Source organism: Phalaenopsis equestris, unplaced genomic scaffold (genome assembly GCF_001263595.1).
Source record: "Phalaenopsis equestris unplaced genomic scaffold, ASM126359v1 Scaffold000046, whole genome shotgun sequence".
Taxonomy (NCBI): Eukaryota; Viridiplantae; Streptophyta; class Magnoliopsida; order Asparagales; family Orchidaceae; genus Phalaenopsis; species Phalaenopsis equestris.
The window spans coordinates 291,988-312,640 of NW_018164488.1; the positions used below are offsets into that span (position 1 = coordinate 291,988).

General features: G+C 32.5%; 1 protein-coding gene across 1 annotated transcript in view; it reads right to left on the reverse strand.

The window, feature by feature from the left end:
• LOC110019080 (protein translocase subunit SecA) overlaps window positions 1-20,653 on the reverse strand; it is a 37,419-nt gene that overhangs the window by 10,982 nt on the left and 5,784 nt on the right. Inside the window, exons 3-4 of the mRNA XM_020716628.1 lie at window positions 13,911-14,072; window positions 11,531-11,646 (exon numbers count right to left, since the gene is read on the reverse strand). Coding sequence (XP_020572287.1) covers window positions 11,531-11,646; window positions 13,911-14,072 — 278 coding nt within the window. The remainder of the gene's footprint in view (window positions 1-11,530; window positions 11,647-13,910; window positions 14,073-20,653) is intronic.

Below are 20,653 nucleotides of genomic sequence, written 5' to 3' on the forward strand. Positions count from 1 at the left end.
TGGGAATTTTTCTAGAAGTTTGGGCCCCGTTCCCAATGGTTTTAAACATTTTCAGATTTTTCTAAAATTAAAAAGATTTTTTTGATGTAATTAATTTATTTAAATAAAAAAATCATTAAAGTGCAAATTCAATCAAATTAATTCAAAATATTCATGGTAATTCCTTGCGTGAGTAAAATTTCATAAATTTTGAAGGTCATCCGATATAAAAATCAAACACAAATCACTCCAAATAATTAATCTAATTTAAAAATAAAACAAAAGTTAATTAGTTGATTAACCTTAAAATTAACAGAATTTTCAAATCCAATAAGAATTAATTTAGTTAACCAAATTAAATGAAATTTTAATCATTTAATCAAAATGGCATGAATAAAATTATAAAAACATAACAAAAATATTTTGATAATTATAATATTTTCTGAATTTTCACAATCAAACTCTAATTAAATTACAACTTAATCAAAAGACTTCTAATTAATCTGAAATTTTTATAGTAAGGTCAGGGATCCATCCTAAACCCATTTACAAATTTTCAGAACTTTTCTTGGAATGAAAATTCCATTTTATTAATTAAGAAAATTTAAAAATTAATTAAATCTCAGAAAATACATAATAATTTCGAAAAATTTCTTAATTATTTAAATAATTTGTCTGATACCACTTGACTCCAGAAATTAATTTCATGATGATTTGGAAAGTTTTTCAAATCCCTAACTCTTAATCGAATCACTTAATCAAATTCTAACTTCAAATGATTAGGCCACTTTAGCCTTTAAATTGTACCCAAGGCTCATTGTGTGACCTAAGGAAACCTATTTGTGTCTAAAACTACAATAAAACTAAACAAAAAAAAGGAATGAAATTATAATTTGTCCCATAAAAGACTAAACTCATCCTAATCTACTTAGGGTTAAGTCCAAACTAGACCTAGGGTAACCAACTTTAGACCCCTCATCCCACTTAAAGTCTTTCATCACCTAAGTGGGACATTATTTGGGGTGGTCTTTAGATTGATTGGCTTGGATTGGCCTTGGTTACAAAAGGTGTAATCATAAGTCAATATAGAAATCAAGTAAATATCAAAACACCTAAACTTGACCTCAAAACTCACTTGAAGCGCCTTCATGAGTCCTTCATTCGACTTAAAAGGTAGTCTATGCAATTTTGAAAGTCAATCAATTTTGGTCAAATTTGGTCAATTGGAGCCCATGGCCTGGTCAATCATGGACAATCAAAGTCTAACAATTAAACTAAAGTTACGATTAAATCTAAATTGAACAAAAGTAGAACATTAAAATGATCTAACCAACTTAAATAAAAGAAATTTTTTATTTAAATCATTTAAGCACTTAGAATGGTGTGACATACTCCCCGAGTATGGTACCTCGACTTACTAGGGCTAGGGAGTTATGAATAGTAAGACCCCAAATCAGGCGGGTTCCATTATTCACAACACTTCATAAATTTAAATAAGCCAGAACATAAAAATAAATTCAAATTAAAAATACATGTATAATAAATAATTAGTTTAAATTTAAACTACCCAAAGATAAATAATTGAGTCAAAATGGAATTTAAACATAAACATAAAAATGAAAATGCCTCAAAAAAAAATCTATTAAAGAGTTTGCTATTCCACTAACCTAGTTTAGATTAGATCGATGGAAAATTGTGTGTTTTATTATGTAATTGCATGCATTGATTGAAAGAGTTTGTTGAATATGTTCTTTGTCATTTTAGATGGACACCAAGATCGATTGGCTTCTGAGTAGAATAGATATTAGAATGATATTTGTTAGACTAGCATTGTTTTCTATAGGCAGTTGTGCTAAATAAATGAGTGAGGAATAAAGTTATACTTAAATTAAAATAATAAAGTTCTTCTACAGGTGCTGAATACGCTTTGCTTATGCCCCCACATAAGCATAGCCAAGTCGGATAGGGGGCTTTGTGGCTGAGAACGCTAGGTCCATATGATTTGCTTAATTTGTGATGTGCGTGTTGACCTCATTTTTGGTCAACCATTTCTTAACTGAAACAATCACATGTCCTCCCATGGGAATAAATTTCATGATGGCAATGTTTTCCGAGCTTGAAACAAGCAAAAAAAAAAACAAAACAGTAACTGTGGGTAGCGTAACCACGCCATCTTTTGGCGTAGTTACATGAAGATAACACTGGGTGCACCCAAGCCACAAAGGTGGCCACCCGCGCCTCGAGGTGGCCACCCGCACTTCCTCAACCTGAGCGGCAGCATAATTAGGCCACTCGGCAACGTGACCCCCACCCCCTTCCCCAGCCACTAATCTGAGGTCTCCCGCTCAATTTCAAAGCCCAATCAACGCATCCCTTCGTCCACCACCACCTCTACTTACTATATTAAACCCCTCTTCACCTCTAAAAAACACTCTAGGCTCATTCTTGTCTCTCATCCCTCCTTTGGTCGGTTCTTCACTCCGATGGCTATCAATTGTTCGGTCTGCTTCCTCTCTTCCCGTGTTCTTCAGCCATCCAACCCCTATAAGTCTCTCTCTACTCCTTCCTATCTTCATTTCTTTACTTATTCTCAGCTTCATTTTCTTCTTTCTTCTTCAAACCACTTCATCTTTACTTCAACTTCTTCATTATTCCTCAATCTATTTTTTCCTCTTCATTATTATCTCTTTCCCCAAGAAGTATTTTGTTCATGTACAATGATTGGTTTTATAGTGTAGAATTCACTATGTAATTGACTTCATCCATGTATTATCTTCTTTGTGTTCAAAGCATGAATAGTCTGAATTCACTTCATCAATGTGTTTATCTTTATGTGTTTTCTAATTTATGTTCAAAAGCATGTGAAAATAAATTAGACTTTATGTATGTGAAATCTTCTCTTCATGTGATTTTGCGTATGTGAGATCTTCACTTCATGTGATTTTGTGTATATGAGATCTTCTCTTCTTGTGATTTTGCCTATGTGAGATCTCTACATGTAGTTTTGCCTATGTGAAAGCATGTTCCTATGTGTGGTTTACCTCATGTGAATTCCCCATATATAGCATGTTCCTATGTGTAGTTTACCTCATGCGAATCCCATATGTAAAGCTTGTTCCTATGCATACTTTACGTCCTGTGAATTCCCCATGTATAGCATGTTCCTTTGTGTAGTTTGCCTCATGCGAATCCCCATATATAGCATGTTCCCATGTGTAGTGTAGTTTACAACATGCAAATTGCCCATGTATAACATGTTCCTATGTGTAGTTTACCTCATGTAAATCCCCCATGCATAACACGTTCCTATGTGTACTTTACTCCATATAATGTTCCCCGTATATCTCATGCTTCAGGTATAGTATCACCATGTAATAAGTTTTATGTGTCAATTATATGAATAATAAAAGAAAGAGGAGGAAGAGAGACTTTCATGTGTAGGTTCTCTTTCTAGTGTACATATCTAATTATTTAGGATGTCAATTGCAAACTTATGTGGTTAACACAACGATTTACAAATTTGTTAAAAAAAATCCTTTAAAAATAATGAATTTTAAAATATTAAGAAAAAACCTTTTAAAAAGATATTTAAAAATAATCCATAAAATAATTCTAAAAATCATAATTTTAAAATATGTTTAAACTTTCTGTAAAAATAACTTTAAATCCTTAAAAACACTTAGAAACATTTAAATCATCAAAATTTTAAAGATAGGTTAAAATATTATAGAATAATCATAAAAATCTTAAATTTAAAATATTTTAAAAATTTTGTAAAAATAATTTTAAAATATTAATCTTATACACTTTAAATTTCAATTTTTAAGTATAATTAATTCCTTTAAAATAACATGAAATCTCAACTTTTCAAAACATTTTGAACCATTTTAAATAGCTTGAAATTGTTAGTTTTAAAAACATTTAAAGACATGAAATAGCTTAAAAACTCAAACATCAAAAATATCTGAAACCTTAAAACAAATAAAATTTAAAAATCTTCAAAAGACACTTAACTTCTAATTTATAAATTCTCATACAAATCACATAAGCATATAAATTTCATATAAACTTCAATGACAAAACTTCAAACACTAGAAACGGAACTTAAAGATAAAATTGAATGGAGGAGAACAAATTAGACCCGAAAACTAAATGCAAAACTTTGAACATATAATATCATGATTTTCATGCTATCGGACAAGCCAAAGAGTTGAAACAATTCATGAATTAAATATCAAACCCCAAAATAAATCTAAAATGCACCAACTTAAACAACGGAAACCAAACAAGGAAAGTCAACTATGAACCCTAGAATAGCCAACTTAAACATAAAACGCAAGATCACACATACCCTAAAATAGTGAAGTATAGAAGCCTAGGTTAGACAACTAGATACCCCTAATTAGTGCTAAAGATTATGATATAAAATAAACGCCCTTTAACTCCTGAGACTATATAGGTGCCCTAGGATGGAATAACTCGTGGCTACCGGCGAAGACATCTCTAACCACCTCTAACTAAGGATTTCTACACTTGACATTGCTATGACGTTAAGTGAAAATCTATGGTTATATGGTCGATTTATAGTTTAAGGATATCAATGTACCCAGGATGATGGAAGCTATGGGCATCTTGACAGGAGTGTTATACCCAAAATTTATGTCAATCTACCTACTTAGCTTCCGTATAGAATCAAGATTTATTTCATAATTAAGATTTTAACTCCATCTATAAATCCTTCACCACTCGATTCTACGCCCCCCCCCAATCCCTAGTTTAGGAACCTTTCCGATTCAAACCTTTCACAGTGAATCTTTGAAACCTATCTTCTCAATTCAAACCTTCAAACTTAACCATCTCAATTAAACTTTTCAAGCAGAACTTATCCAAACCATTTCAATCCCCTCTGATGTTATCCTACTCTTAACTGAACTCAATCTTTTCCAAAAACCACTAATTTTAAACCGTTGAGATAACCCTTCCTCTCTGGGTTGGTTAATTTATTTTTATCCCTTTGAATGATATACTTTACATTAAGTCCTATTCAATCACAATGAGAAATTTTAAGACTTTAGTGAGTGATCCCCATAACATCAGACATGTTGTAAAGAGAAATTTTGTTTAAAATAATTGAAATCCAGTTACTTCATTTATAATTATTGATAATTGCTAAGATTATTAATGCTTAATTTGGGCCTACTTTATAATATTTTGTTGCCCAACAAGATAGCTTGCTCTGTGTTACAATGTGCATTTTTTTTCTTTGTGGAGGAAATGTCTATAAAATATATGTTGATTCTGTTGGTTAAACTAGGATTTCTTTGAAATTGGAAACACAAAGGCAAATTTATGAATGTAATTTTGGAAGAAAGAACATCATTTAGATTTCAAGTAGAGATAATGAAAGTTGGTCAGAAATATAGAATAAAATGAAACACCTACAATCATTATATATTTAACATAGGAAAAATGAATTTTGCAGATGGATCAAGTTGTCTTATAGAGATGTTTATCTCATATTTTAGTTAAAATACTACATTTTCTTTTTCATTCAATCATCAGGTTGTCTTTCGAACTAAACAATGAAAGTGCTTTCCAACTATTTCCTCCTTAACCAAACGACCAAGCAATCTAAGAGGTTGCTAAGTCTATAGCAAAAAAAAAGTGCACCACAATCTTTTTGCAGGAGTTTTGGAAACCTGGTGATTGATCAAAAGATAATGAATGCAATGTAAAAGCACAATGCATTTGGAATTCTCTCATTTAATTTCAATGTATTTGAAATTTGCTAGAATTATAAAAATTTGAAATATTTTGCATTGTGCAAGGGATTCATGGCCAACCCCAATTAGTGGGATAAAGGCTTGTTGTTGTTGTGCAAAGTATTGCTCGTCACGCCCATCACCCACCACCCACTGCCCACCTCCCGTCGTCCACCGCCACTGGCCACCAACCACAATTACTCAGTACTACCAGGCACTGCCAACCACCGTTCCAACCAACACCTGTCGCCCGCTCGTCACCTGCCGGCATCAACCTTTGCCCTCTGCTAGCCACCACCAACCATCAGCAACCTATCGCCAGCAGCCTCCGACCACTACCGCTAACCTCCACAACCACCACCGCCGCAAATGACCGGTTTATTTTACATTGATTTCATTTTGCTTCAAATCAAATAAAAAAATAAAAAATATTATGTTTATTTAGATTAAACTAATCAGATCCAAAATATTTCAAATGTGATAAATAATTTCAACAATACTTTACTTTTATGTTGTATTCTTTTTGCAGCAAAGCGAACAGCCCCCAAGTAAAAGCTATTTCATCTAAAATTAATTTAAATTATCATTTTCATTTCAACTTCTTATTTTCAACTAGAACCACTGTATCTCTAACAGAGAACTAACTTCCACAACATCATCTCATATTAATACGGGAAATGCTTCACTTACAAAATAGTCTCTCAAACAAGTTATACTACAATAACAGCAAGCCTTTATCCCCCTGTGGAGCCAGCGATCAAACAAGTTATGCTGTGCAGCCTAATTCTACAAAAGATTCTGAAGAAAAATAAAGAGTGCTTTGTTGATTTTTTTCCTCAGTTTTGTGGTTTGAGAGGAGAAATTAGAGAAATACAGCAATACTTTTACAAACAATTGGTTGGAATACATATCATTGATAAGCATGCGATACAAATATTAGATCAGAAACAAACTGTTAAGCTATAGGTATCCACCATTTATTCCAGGAGTTATCAACGAATAATGTAAAGCATTGAGTTGAGTTCAAACAAATATCATAAAAATCCTTGCAAAAGCAACGTAGACAATAATTTAAACATCCAATCTAAAACTGAATATTTATTCAACATCAATATCATTAGTTTTATCCTAGCTATTGCATAAGCCAGTAGACCCCTATGTTAACAAATAAAAAAAATTGCTGCCTGATGCACTAATTTCTATTATGTTCAAATAAATAAAATAAAGTTATAACACTTTGTCATATTACTTTCAGCTTTATGCATTTTCATTCATAATATTCACGTTAATTCTAGCTACCATTTAATGATTGTATATTATGCGCCCCAATATACCGGCCTAAACCACATATATCTAAAATACATTATCATATCTTTAATAGGTACTAGTCCTATCATCTCTTTGAAATGACCATGAATTACATACTGCCTACCTCAATAGCATTTTATTTACTTTTATTGGCCAATATTAATCTTCTAATATTACCCTAAATGATCAGAGAAGGGAATCCAAAAAATTCAATGGAACAAAAAAAAATATATACAAGTAATCCTTTGTGAACCACAAAATATTTCTCTTATGGGGTATTCATCCTTTGAGAGAAATTAGACAATCAAGAATTTCATCTTTCCCTTAATAAACCTGAGAGAATATATGAAAAAATGAAAAGTTGAGAAACAAAAGAAAACAAAAGATAATAGTAATCATGATTTAGTGAAAAGTTAGCATTTTCTAAAAAAATGACAGATTCACGAAATTGAGGGCTTACACTCATCAAAAGCATAAAACTTGTATGCTTTACCGATTGAATTAGAGCAAATTATTATATTTGCTAACTTGAAGACTGTTTGCTTGTTTTATTTTCCGTTGTATATTATTAATTAGTTTTCAATTTCAATTATTTTCAAATATGATTTGTAGCTCTCAATCCTTTTGAAATATTGGTGTATATGCACTCAAAATAGGCAGCAATTTGTTGAAGGTCCTTTGATTAGTTGATACTGAACAAGATCCATATGAAGCAATTGATAGGGCCAAAGAAGCAATCGTTATAAGTTTTACTAATAAGGATAAGTATGAGTGGGTTCTTGAAATACTTGATAGAATACAAGATGTGTAACTCCAACTTTTCATAAGGCCGCTCATTTCATAAATCTTGATTTTTTTTTTTTTTTTTTTTCCAACTCTAACATTACAAAAGCCAAGAAAATAGCAAATTATTTATATACATGCATGGGAAGATTCACTAAAGATGTGACTAAAATAAAATAACAATAAAATGAGTGTATATATCGAGGCGATTTACTTTTATAGACTTCTTTTGCTGCAAGATAAAGAACTATTCAAGCACCAGTTAGTACTATTTTAATAAATTTATAATAGTACTGAATAATAATTTAAGATATAAATAATAATGAAAGCGGAAAATACTTCCAGGTGTCAAGCATATAGCCAAAAAGCCGCATCATATTTGTGCCTAGCCCTATTTGTAGTTCATCTAGATATAAATGTATTTCGAGAGTTCTTGAAAAATTATAAAATAAAAGTATAAATTCATTATTATCAAGAAATTTAATAATATTTTACAGCTGCATAGCCAAAAAAGTAAGATAGACTAAGCTAGCCTTTAATTTGATTTATGTAGAGTATACTAAGAATTTGATTTGTAGCTACATTATTAATTTTATCTCTTTAAGAGATACAGATGATACTAATAATTTGTTACAGGATAAAATGAATGATAAGTCAAATCAAAAAGTAAAAGAAGGCTATGAAACAGTTATTGGTAGGGTTCTAAATGAACAAATGCACTTGATGAACAATTTAAAATAGGTTAATTTAATACTCGATCAAATTTATTCAAATTAATAAATAAACAAGTTTGACCTTTATTTTAAAAGCTGTAAGTTTAAATGAACAAAATTCAAATATAGCCAAATTATTTATTCATGTTCACAAACGAACTCATTTATTATTCAACAAATTACTTCTTAAGACCTATGGTAAGCTCGATGATAACTTATATGATATACGATATATTATTTAAATAAAATTTTATGAATTAGAACTTATTTAATTTTATACTAAATAGTGACATACTATACTTTAATATCAATATGCATTATAATTTAATAAAATTTCTTACAATTTTTTTAAATAAAATAATTTTTAAATACTTATATTATTTAATTGCAAGAAAACATACTTACAACTTATTATTATCTTGTTTAATTGGTGTAAAGTAGTTAGCGATTACCTGAAATTTTGTTTAATTGCTTATTTGTTTAATTTGTAAAATCATTTGTTAAATACTTTATATGAAAAGTTAAATTGTCATTCGAATTTTAGTCTGTATATTAGCTCGTCCATTAATATAAAAAAATCAATACATGCCAAACACAATTTTCAAAAAATTTAACCAAGACAAATATGAGTATATATGTGAAAACTCGACTCGAGCTCAAGGTAAATATGAACAATTTATAATATAGTCAACGCTAAGTCCGAACCAAAACATACTCAGCTTGAGCCAACTTGATTATAGTCCTATTTATTGATGAGGAAGATTTGATTCAAGAACAATTTAAAAGAAAACAGAAGAAATCTTCATTTATCCTTAACGCACTTATGATTGAGCATGAAAATGGTGAAGCTGATGAAGAAAAATTACAATTAAAGAAATAATGATGATACTGAGAAGGATAAGTGGTTGTTTTATATTAAGATGATGATAATGATTCTCGAGCTAATAAATATAATTTTTTTTTAAAAATAGTATATTTGCAATAAAATTTTTATTTTATGACTTTTGAGTGGTTGGACACTTGAGCTCAAAAAAAATTAATTATTTTAGTTCAATAAATTTAATTTTCAAGCTTTTCATATTCAGTTTCATTTTTATCCATATTTTCTTTAATATTTTGCCTTATATTTAAAGTCCTGAGTGCTACAGCATACTCTAGGCAATATGGCTCCAAGGGCACCTCTGTACCATTCACCATTGACAAGAGTGTCTGGCATACAACTTAGGCAACAACTAAATCATTTGCAGCAAGTTTCGAGTGAAAAAAGACCCTCAAAACAACGAAAAAATATTACATCAGGACTCCGCATGTAGATTTACGTGCGGAGTCCAATGAAATTACGCCGTGGAGGTAATCGACCTGGTAACACAATGAATATTTCCCTTGTGTTATTCAGGTGTTATTGTATGTTATTCAGGTGTTATTATGTGTTATTCAGGTGTTATTGTGTGTTATTCAGGTGTTATTGTGTGTTATTCAAGTATTATTGATGTGTTATTGTGTTATTATAACACCGGGAATATTCTCAGAATATAATAACACCTGAATAACATACAATAACACATGAATAACACAATAACACCAGAATAACACGAGGGGAATATTCCTTGTGTTACCGGGCCGATCGCCTCCACGACATAATTTCATTGGACTACGTGCGGAGTCCTGATGTAATATTTTTTTCCAAAACAACAACAGCTAGATGAAAGAATCTTTTTTGGCCGTTTACCAAGGATGCTCGAGGCAGATGCCCAATCATAGAAGATCCTCAAGATTGACATGAGCAGAACAGCAAAAGATTCTGGAATTCTTGACCTCATCAATTTGATGTTCAAGTGCCTCTCATTATAATTCCAGCTGGAAATCATAGAGCAACAGCTAGCTGGACTTTTCAATCAAGAATTTGTTTCAGAAGTAGGAAACGCTGAAGTTTCAGCAACAATTTTTTCTTCCAAGGTTTCTTGGAACTCTTCGTCTAGGGGGAATTGGCTCAAAACGGTCTAGGCTTTCCAGTCAACAGATTTTTCTTTTGTTTATTTTCAGTCAAAACAAATAAAGTTCTAGATTTTTTTTTTTTTTTTTTTTTGGCCTTTTTTGTTTTCTCAACTTGTCTCAGAGTCATTGAACCACATCCTTGGCCATAAAAAGTATTGTGGTTAGATGAGATAGCTATTTAGAAATCCAAAAAAAATTTCACGAGGATTTGTGATGTGAGCTAAAAGGCACAGGGAAGTATGTTCTTGAAAAAAGATGGAAGCATAGGTTAATAACAGGAGTAAGTTCCAATGATCTCTATACAATTAACCCGTTGTCAATTGTTATGCATTACTTCAGGTTCATAAAGACAGGACATGTAGATGCCTGCAATAAATCCAGGATGTACAATAAATTCTTAAGCTTGTTTGAGAAGACTTTTAGTTGAAACGTAATTAAAGTAAAACTTTTGTTGAAGAAAAGCATATGGATCTTGCGTTCTTACTTGCCCAGCTGATACATTCTCTCTGAAAATCCTTTTGCACCATTATCTAAATTTTTATTAAGGTATCCAATTATTTTAAAAGAACAAAAACTTTGGTATGGCCACCCCTTCATTATTCAGTGTTAACTTGAATCGTCCTGGTTAAATTGGTCAAGTAGAAAAAAGGTAGCTTTTGTATGTACCTCCAAAGCTTGGCAGATGAATCAGTAATCACAGACAGTTTATTAGTTGCACCAAAAAAATATATTTACTATTAATCTTGTTTACGAATTAAGCTATAAAAATAGCTTATCGCAGCTAATGATTAATTAACAACAAAAAATAAGTGGTTGAGTGTCTTAGTTAAGGAAATGCAGTATAGCAGTTGGTGAATTACCTCAACTAAACAAACAAGCAGTCATTTCATTTTGCCAAAATTAGATTCATTTTATTGGATGAGTTGAAGGTGGATGATTCAATAATAAATAGATAAAGAAAAATGCTGATAAAATGCTTTGAATCCATACCTCTTATATTTCTTTCCAGACCCACAAGAGCATGGATCATTTCTGCCTATCTTTGAGCCTTTGGACATATTAGACCTAGCAACATCAAGAGGCGTTGAGCCCATCAGCTTTTGCACCTACAAAATTAAGAATTGCCTACATTCGTTAAATGGAACTTGAAGAAGGGAGATAGAAAGTCGGTAAGGAGTTTTGAGGAGAGAGAGTTAGGGAGTAGGAAGGTTATGAATGTATGTATGGGTGAGATGGTGGATGGCCTAGGCAAAATCGAGCAAACAAATGCAAGAAAGGGCTTGAAAGATAGGAGGAATGGGAGAGATAGTTAGGGAAGGGGGAAAGGGAGAACAGGAGGGAGGGAGCAATAAAGTTGTATTCAGTCCTTTTATTTGAATGGAGGTAAGAAACTTTGAAAATATTCCAAGTAAAATACACAATCACATGAACACTTTCAAAAATAATTAGTATTCATAATACAAGATCAGAAATTTTCTAAGCTCAAACATCATAATCATAAGCACACAAAATTAATCTTATAGCAAATTCATGAATGTGTGATAATTTTGCTATGACTATCAAAAAGTTGAACATGTTGCCAAATACATAAAACTATTGGAAAAATTCGAACACTTGATTCAGTTAAAGTGTTTTTAAGCATAAAATTCCTTCATAAACAGTTCCATTTAAGTCCTCTTAGAAACCAATATCAGAATAACTCCGCATCATTGTAATTCAGAAATTAATGATGGCTTCAACTATATTCTTGGTAATTTTCTAGTTAAAAAATTTGTGCTTAAAAATTATTAAGAAAAAATAATCAATGCAAAAGCAAAAAACTGTGAACCCCCTGAGCATTAGTGTATATCGTATGTACTAAGAATAGCTGGTCATTGATAGAACGATGGCTAATCTATATGATGGCATCTAAAAGCTTGCTAAGTGTTATATATATTATTCAAGTATTAGCTAAATAATAATGATGATGACATTATACACTAGAAAAATCTTATCGTTTATATGAAACTAAATTTCCCGTGCAATCCATTAAATTTGCTAAAATAATTGTACATGTTAATCAATTAATTACAATTTTTTTTTTACCTTTTTAGTAAAAGTATATAGCTTGATTTCTGTTCAATTATATTAATTGAGTTGTTGAAGTGAAATTTCATGTGTAATACTATATATTTTTGCTAACAAAATTGTTAAAATAGAAATAAAAGTTCACTTATTCATAAAATGTCTACTTTTTGGTGGCTATTTTCCATATTTGCATGGCCTAAAATGCTTTCAGCTGATTTGTATCTTATATATAAATAAATAATAAAATAAATGTGTGGGCACGCACATGCGTGTGTGCATATATAGTTTAAATATTAATAACTAGACTCAAAATCAAATGAAAAAAATAAGACAAGCTTCGTGCTTAAGAGTTTGATCAACTAAAAGTAGATTCAAAATGTCCATACTTTTCAAATCCCCTTGAATAATGTTTGTGTGGCACCATCCTCCTTCAATCTCTTAATTTATACTTTTGAGTATAGCACGTATTTATTTACAATCCTCTGTATAGAGTTTTTTTGTGCCAATAATTATTGGTAATAGACTTAGTCACCTCCAAGGCATTGTAAGGCTTTAGGAGAAGATATTCTTTGTTCGTGCTAAAAATCAGTTTAGAGAGCTGCGATCGCTATAATAAATTTGAGTGTAATCTTTCCCTCTGCATAAATTTTTCCATTGGCATGTGGGCAAGATACGGTTTCACCACTGACTTGAGCCGACCATATAAATTTTATTGTATCCTCCTTCTCAATATCTATTTACTTTATATTGCACTTACACTAACTTTACATGTTAAATACTATTGCATACCCTCTATTACCATTATGTCATTATCATTAGCATCATCCCTAGTGTAAATCAATAAATTCTTATTTTAAATGTTAGTGTAGAGATTCAATGTTAACTGCTCATATGGCTTATGTACTAAAACACATTTATACTAGTGCTTTTAATTGCCCATTACTCTTAGCCATAGTATCATAAATGTCTTCATTACTATACATCTTGTGGACACTTACTGCAACTTAAACTAAGAATGTGGAGCATCGAAAGTCTAAATAATATGAGTGCCCTACATAAAGATTAAAACTGAAGTTGCCACAAAAAATTGTAAACAATCAAACACCATAGTACTATTCTCCATGGGAAAGGAACAGATGGACGATGAAGTTGATGCAACCATATGAGAAACTTTTAAAAATACTACAGATTAATCTTTAAAAATAAAGGAAGCAAACTACAAGCAATGGCATCTTGGCAGTGCAAGCCAGCATCAGTTTTGAAATGAGTAAATAGTACAAATAATTACTGCAAACATAAGTACCTCACTAAAACTTTTTGGCAACGGTTTTCCTTCTTCCTTTAATTTAACAATCTTCATCTGTGCATCTTTGGCCCATTTGTACTTTGACAAAATGTGTTCAACTTCGGATATAGTACAATTGCAATGCTTTGTTGCTTCATGTTTATGGCTGGGTTGAAGATTCTACAAGTGAAAATAGAATTCCAGGACAAAGCATAGCGAGGTATGAGGAATAAGATTTCATAATGAACGTAAGAATAAACATTACAAACATTGCTTTTTGAAGTAGCGCCCCACAAAATCTACACCAAAGGTGGGACAAAGTCAAAGAAATTTACAGCATACATTTATAAATGTGGGAATCATAATCGACAAACAGATATTCAAAGAGGAAAGAGAAGGAAAAAAGATTAAATTGAATGTAAGCATTGGAAAAAAAATACTACTTTCTAAATGTTATGTATTTAATTTCATGGTCTACTTAGACCTGCATGAATCTCTTAGGTAAAAGAACTTCAAGGACTGGTTTTAAAAACTAATGGGAGAAAATCACTTCTGACAACTTGTGTTGATCCAATGTAGACACTTGCAACTATGAAAAACACAAAACAAGAGCTTAATTCTGGAGCAGATTTCCTCACATTTCTTACAACTTCGTTTTTTCTTTTTCAAAATATACCGGCTTAAAATGATTAAGAGCGATATAAAAAAGCTTGCAAGTCCTATCAACACATATTTGAAAGGATAGAAAAATAAAAAGCTGCGACAAATTTATAAATCGCTGCCCGCCAAAATACTGCTAAAATCTAGATTTCAACAGGACCCACTGCACTAAACCATCATCTCCAATTATACCTCCAAAACAAAAGGTAAGAACCATGCTAAGACAGTCTAAGCGTCTGCTTGGGCAGCCACAACTTATTAATAGGATAATGTGCAGCAACTGTGGCAGGAAGACTAAATTTTGATTGCAATAATGAATGCAGTTTCTTAATTTGAGCCTTTCCAATTTTTTAGCACAAACCAAACTCGGTAAGTAGAAGATAGACATGCCTACACAATCAGTCAAGAATGATTACTGTACTAATGCATGATTTTCAGAAAAAGACACGGAATTTTATGCTATGAATCTGCTAAATTTATTACCCGAATTTTGTGGGTCCTGCTTCGTCTCATAATAAAATTTTGACCACATCGATTGTGGCTTCATAAAGACACTGCAAACATATAGATTGAAAGTTTTAACCATTAGATCAAGCTTATATTAACTTTTAGATTATAAACTATGTGCTATAGTTTTATTGGCTCTCATTTAATTATTTCCTTCAAAAGGGTATTGCTAAGACTATAAATACACATCTTTCTACTTTCTATTTTGTGCAAGATACTCTCTACTTGTAATCTCTTATTTGATATGGCAAATCCTCCTCCACTACCCGTGGTTTTTCTCAGCTTGGGTTTTCTACATTAAACCTGTGTTTTCTCTTTTGCTTATTTCATTACTTGTTGCAATGATTTAATATCAAGTTCTAAGAAGTAGTATTAGAGTCGGGCTTGATTTTGACAATGACAACAGTAAAGTATGACATCCCTCTTTTAGATCACAACACCAGATTTTCCCTTCGGCAGATTAAAGTGCGAGCAGTCTTAGCGCAAATGGATCGAGATGATATGCTACTTGGACTCAAAAGGATACCCTCAACATGGACGTTGAGGAGAACCAACATAAAGATTGAAACGCTCTTTCTCAAATTCATCTTCATCTATCAAATCAGATTCTACATGATGTTTTCAAGGAAAAGATCGTCGTTGCCTTATGGCTCAAATTAGAGCAATTGTGCAAGACGAAATGTCTAACCGATAAGTTGTACTTAAATCAGCATTGGCACTATCAAAGAATAACAAAAGATGCATGGGCAGCTGCAACTGTTTGAAAATGCAATTATGAAGTTGTTGAAAGAGAAGCTGTTGTTCAAAAAGTTGTGATAGCTATTACATTTTTTTTCTTTTGAAAAAGTCAGACCGTGGTTTTCTAGTAGTAACTGCAGATAACTAGTTTTGGCGAGAAAACGTAGCATTTAGTTATAGCTTTTTGAAAATGTAGGCAAAACACAGTTTTTTCCAAACAAGAAAAAATATAGTGTCGCATCGCACTACTACCGCACTGCCGCCCCAAATGCATCCTTAATTGTCTTTAAAGAAGTCTTCTCTGATTTAGAAGTCATGGAAGTTAAGTATGACAAAGAAAAATTGACATTAATCTTGTTATACTCACTTTCTTCATCATATACAATGTTTAAAGATAGATCTTATATGAACGAGAGACACTTACTATAGAAGTATATGATGTTTTAGATTCTAAGGAGAAGATGAAGCAACTTACGGATGAAGCTATTGCTCAAAGAGAAGGTCTTGTCATTCAAGGTAGAACTCAAAAGATGTGCTCTGACGCTGATACAAAGAGTAGATCAAAATCCAAAAATAAGGATAAGATATACAATTACTGCAAAAAAAAGGCACATCAGATCTAAATGTTACAAATCGCAGAATAAAAATAAGCAAGCAGCATTAAATCAGAAGGGCAAACAATCACATCATTCCGATGAAGCCAGTATTATTGAAAAAGCTATTAATGATGGTAAAATCCTAGTTGTTTCCGATGGAGAACCATGTGATGATTGGGTTCTTGATTCAGCTTACACATTTCATATGTGTCCCAATAGGGACTGATTTTTAACCTATGAAATAGTATCAAAGGATCCCGTGTCATTGAATAATAATACTCTGAATAATAATACTCCTTGTAATTAATCAGTGTCCAAACTATTAGAATAAAGATATTTGATAGAGTTGTTAGAACACTTGGAGATGTGAGATAATATGTCCCAGATCTGAAAAGAAATCTGATTTCTTGTAGTACTCTTGATGTTAATGGGTACAAGTATTTTGGTGAAGTTGGATTTTTTAAGGTAGGCAAAGGATTTCTTATTATGATGAAGGGATAGATGGAGGTTGTGAGACTATATGTCTTGCAAGGCTCTATTGTGGTAGGTGATGCAGTAGTTACTGCTTCTTTCATGTCAGAAGATGAAGCAACCAGAATTTGACATATGCGCATTGGGCATTGTCGGCCGTTTTATTTTTAATTTTCGTGGTTTGAAAAAGTAGTGATTTTGTGATTTAAAAAAAATAATTTAAATATGAATATAACCCCTTCTGATTTTTAAAAGTAACATTTTAATTTTTAAAATAAGTGAGACCAAACGAGTCTCACATTTTAAATAGTTTAGATGATTTAATACAATATTACGAGTAATACATTTATCCCGAGTAATAAATATACCACTTGTAATAAGGATTCAATCATCTAGACTAAACAATTTGTGACATCCGTTTGGTCTGCGAAATTGTCTTATTTGCGGATAAGTTCCCCTACCTAATACGAGGATTAGATAATGTTTATTTTATCTGGGTTCCTGGTTCCCTATAGAGGCAAACCCCTATAGTTAATTATATCTTAAATGACTGGAAGTCATTTAAGAAAACTCTCGATTAAAATCATGTGGTTTTGTTTTCAAGATTTCAAAGTTTAGGTTTTCACGGTTGGACATAGAAAAATCAAATGGGAACGACTCAAAATAGGAACAATTATTTAAGGAATCCAAAGGGAAGAAAAATAGGGGATATCACAGATTCAGGAGAAACCCCAGAGATGTCTCAACTATCCTAATGTTTGGCTTTATGTCTTTGAAGTGATATAATTTGATATTTCAATCCTGCAAATTATTTAGGACTTAAGACTTATGTTTGCACAATATCGAACTGTGCAAATAGCCTAAAAAGATGGGAGGATTTACACCGTACCGCACGGTAACCTCAGAATCCTAAAACGTTAGGACTTATAATCATACAACAGAGTTGTACAAAAAGTCTAAAGAGTGATCCTATGGGGTTGTTATTTAAACTAAAGAAGGTGATAGGTGATGTGGATGTGTTTTGCTGCTGCAGGTTCACCTTGAAGTTATTCCTCGTCGTGCTGTCCACGATATTCGCTCCAAGCTCCTTGCCGTGACGAGTTTAAGTTTTCTAAGGTGTCCAGTTACGATGTCAAATCAAACGACCCTATGGTTGTAGTCATCTAAATGTCCTATATAAAAGAAAGCATGCTTAAAGCTATATATATAAAATGTGCAATACATGACAAACAGTAGGGTGCATGTAGAACAGTAGTAAGCAACAACAGGACTAGTATAACATGTTGTATGGTACAGTGGCAAGTAGGAACAAGAATAATATAACATGATATACAGTACAGTAGCAGGTAGGAAAAGAAATGGTATAACATGTTGTATAGAAAGAACAGTAGCAGGTGAAAACAAGAATAATATGACATGCTATACAGTACAGTAGTAGATAGAAACATAGCAAGTATAACAAGTTATACAGGACAGTGGCAGTAGCAGGCAGAAACAGAACAAGTATAACATGTTGTACAGTACAGTAGCAGGTAGGAACAGAAAAATAAAGTACTGTAAAATGTAAAACAAACCTGTACCCCCGTGAGATCCGATGTTCCTTAAATATAGCAAACCTAAATGCATCTCCAAAAGCAAAGTCCGGAAGAAAATGTCATCCAGGAAATCCGAGGAAAAGCGGAGAACTCGAGAAAAATCAACGAAAAAGACTCAAGTAAAAGAAAATCCTCAAAACTGCTGGGAAAATCCCGAAAGAAAGGAAAAGTAACACGAGTGCCCTGTCTCAAAGCTTCGTTAAAACAAAAAAAAAAGATTCGGATGAGGGGGACCGCAAGCACTCGTATGGGACTAGACTCAGCTGTATATTTATTCTCGAGAGTCCACGAAGGCTACTCGGTCACCCGAATGTATAGAACACACCACTCGTCTAGAAGGGTATCTTGAACCTCACTTAGAGGGCTATTTCCCAGCTTAAACGGATATTCGTCAGGTGGACAACCAACTTTAAAGTGTGTTTTATGTTTTTTTTTTAACATGCATACAAGTTTTAAACATGCAAAGAAGAGTTATCAATTTTGTTTCGTAGAAAAGTATGTTTTTGCTTGAAAATGGTTTATCAAAACTTATATATTATTTTTTTTCTTAGAAATTTTTGTTGTCCACGAGTCGATTACACTGTTGGGCGTGGGACTGTCAATCACCTGAGATGGTTCGAGCCAACTCCCGCTAGACTTATGTCGGCGAAGGATACCATATCCTATTGAGTAAAGACCCAAGTCTTTTCTAGCAAACATAAAGGACCACTTTGCGCTGATTTGCCAAACCCCAAAGACGTAGGATTAATCAAGTCAATCAAATGCTTTTCCAAAATGAGGCTTAAAAATCTCCCAAACTTCAAAAAGAAAATGAACTCGGGGGGAAATCGCCACTGAAACTTCCAAACTCATACAAGAATCAAAATTCTCCAACTTTCAATTTAATAAATAGCCTCATATATCAAATAAGCATGAAATCACTCCATAAAATCACATAAATACTCATGGCCAGGGTCAATTGAGAAGAGGAAGTAGCCACCAAGGCTCTCGGCTAAGACAAGAAAACAGGGTCAAAAAAAGGTAGGGGGTCACGGGTAAGGCCAACAAAAGCACAACCGAACTTCAGACTAGCTCACGGGTAGGAGTCAGAACACACCAAACCAAATTCCATATAGGAAGCTCACGGCCACGGCAAGAAAAAAATCAGCCCAAACACAAGGGAGGTTCACGGCAAAGGCAACCCGAATCAATTATATAAAAGTTTTGATATACATAAGAGAGTGAATGTACAAGTATTTGAAAATCTACACATGTAATTGGATTCAAGATCTTCCAGCCTATACCATGAGCACATTCAAATGGTCTTTACAATTTATTATCACATATGTAAAGTCATAAGAGATCTTTGGCATATATGTAAGTGCTGCAATATTCTCTAGGTCAGGTGGTATGCATGTAAAGAATGAAGTTTAGGTGCTATATATGTAAATGCTAAAGAACGAAGTAGCATTCATGTAAATCCGTCCCAAAATATCTCCATAAATCGCAGCTAAACATCATCCACTAGGGACTCAAATTGCAATCCAAATCAGCTCCAAATGAATCAAGAAAGCAATCCAAAATCTGCCCAAAAGATCGCCAAAAGTTGCATTTAAAAGCCCCCAAAATCAACACTTAAAGTGCCCAAATCATTGTATAAAAGCTTTCAAAATCAGCATTCAAAGTGCCTAAATCGATGAATTTGAATGATATGAAAAGCCCTCAGGAATAGCACTAAAGTAGTAAGCAAGGCCCCTCCCAAATAGCACTTCTAAAATTTCCAAATGGCATTTAGAAATGTCTCAAGCGACGCTTAAATTCAACCCAATTCAACAAGTATGTGTATTGCAAAAATCAGCCTTTATTCAGAGTTCAGGATAAACACAAAAAAAAGAAAGAAAACCTGCATTTATGCATTGCAATTTAGGTGCTATAAATGTAAATACACAAGGACGGGGTGGTAGAAATGTAAACAAATAAGCATTGGATAGTAGGTACACAAATACAAGAGCTTATTTGTTCGACACATAAATACGAAAAGATTGTGTGGCATGGATGTAAATCAGCCTATGTGCGCATAAACATGATACAAATCGCAAATATTCAAATAAAGTTCCAACCCTCCATGAACCTTCCATCTTTAAGCACAAACCAACTCCGCCAGCTTTTTTTTTTTGGAACCAACTCAAAATATATTAAAGCAGCCAAAGCAAGA